The sequence below is a fragment of the Anneissia japonica genome, unplaced genomic scaffold (assembly GCF_011630105.1).
Source record: "Anneissia japonica isolate Jap-2015-1 unplaced genomic scaffold, ASM1163010v1 scaffold180025_len4515_cov130, whole genome shotgun sequence".
Classification (NCBI taxonomy): Eukaryota; Metazoa; Echinodermata; class Crinoidea; order Comatulida; family Comatulidae; genus Anneissia; species Anneissia japonica.
In genome coordinates this window covers 26-1,568 of record NW_022739082.1, presented here as the reverse complement: position 1 = coordinate 1,568, position 1,543 = coordinate 26, and the positions used below count along the sequence as shown (strand labels likewise).

At 31.0% G+C, this 1,543-nt stretch overlaps 1 protein-coding gene across 1 annotated transcript in view; it reads left to right on the top strand.

Annotated features, from left to right (window-relative positions):
* The window catches only part of LOC117117855 (activated Cdc42 kinase-like), a gene marked incomplete at its 5' end in the record, with an annotated part of 4,213 nt that extends 2,896 nt beyond the window's left edge, over window positions 1-1,317 (top strand). Inside the window, 2 exons of the mRNA XM_033262323.1 lie at window positions 931-1,028; window positions 1,149-1,317. Coding sequence (XP_033118214.1) covers window positions 931-1,028; window positions 1,149-1,284 — 234 coding nt within the window. The remainder of the gene's footprint in view (window positions 1-930; window positions 1,029-1,148) is intronic.
* Window positions 1,318-1,543: the final 226 nt, after the last annotated feature.

The window sequence follows — 1,543 nt, the reverse complement described above, 5'->3', positions numbered from 1 at the left end:
AATCAACATGAAAAATTCATCCGCATTTATTTTTTGTGTGGAACACAAAAAATCAAATTTCAGTCTTATTTTACATTTTTTTCATTCTTAGGAATGTCTAAATTCAGTTAAACTAGCAATTCTGTATTGTATTTATAAATCTTTATAACATTATACAAAGATTTTTCTTAAAAACTGAAATTTTGCCGGGAATGGGGCTTTAAGAGTGAACAGTGTAGATAAAGCTAGAATTTAGGAAAAACAGAAATAATCCATAAAGAAGTTATTTATGAACATGTTTAAGGAGCCATTAAAAAAGAAATGTTGCTTTTGAAAATTAAAATTTTTTTTTTTTTTAGTTTGTATAAGATACAAGATAAATCACAGGGTATCTACAGTGTTTTGAATCTGTTCATGGTTGTATAAATGTTCATTGTCTTGAGCAAGAGATACGCACCTCAACATAATGGAACTATCCATTACTGGCGCGGAATCCAAAATTCTCTTCTATTTTAAATTTTGTACTTAGAAATTAATCGATTAAACCCATCAAATTTGATTAGTCAATTTCCTGTTATTTCTTATCATTTGCGAGTGACCGGCAGATTCTTATTTCTGTGTATTTCATTGGCGTGATCTTTCCTGATAACCTTTACATAACTATGATGCTGTAAACTAAAATACCGGTAATCACATACTGTGATTACAAGCTTTGCATGAACTCTTGTAATACATGATTGACAGCTGATAGATTTGATAAAATCGTTGACACAGATTGAATGAAGTTTTGACACAGTTTGGTAAAATTGTTAAACAAATTTTTAGCACTCATCAGACTTTTTTTTTAAACATGAATTAGGGTTACCAGTAAAATTAATTTTTACAATATTTTTTTTTTTTAGATATAATGTAGATGTTTATAATGATCAGTTCTTTTAATTTTTTTTTCAGGTTAAAATTAGTGATTTTGGTTTATCAAGAGCATTGGGTGTCGGGAAGAACTACTACCAAACTAATTACAACGTTAACCTTAAGTTGCCATTAGCCTGGTAGGTCATTTATTGTCAATGAGTATTTTTTAAAAACTGGAGAAAAAAGGGTGGAAAAATTTGTTAGTGTTACTATCATTGGATTAATATTTGTATTATTTTGTTTTTATCGCCATGTAGGCTATCCCCCGAAGCAATAAATGTCCTCAAGTTCACTCCTGCAAGCGATGTTTGGGGGTTTGGCGTCACATTATGGGAGATGCTGTCATATGGTTTCCAGCCTTGGGCAGCCTTGAATGGACAGCAGGTTAGTTAAAATGTTGTATGCCCAAAAGTTGTAATATGACATCAACATACCCATGTATAGTGTGTACTGAGCTATCTATCTGTTACATTTTGGTACTTATGATGCACTGCAAAATTTCTAACCCTAAATTTAGAATAATGTAAAAAAAAAAATGAAAATATCTCTAGGATGTAATGTGATATAATGTAGTTAAGTTTATATAGCGCTTTATACTGAAGTCTCAAAGCTCTCGAGGTGTGGAACTTGCTTCTCCCCAAGGGTCTCTTCA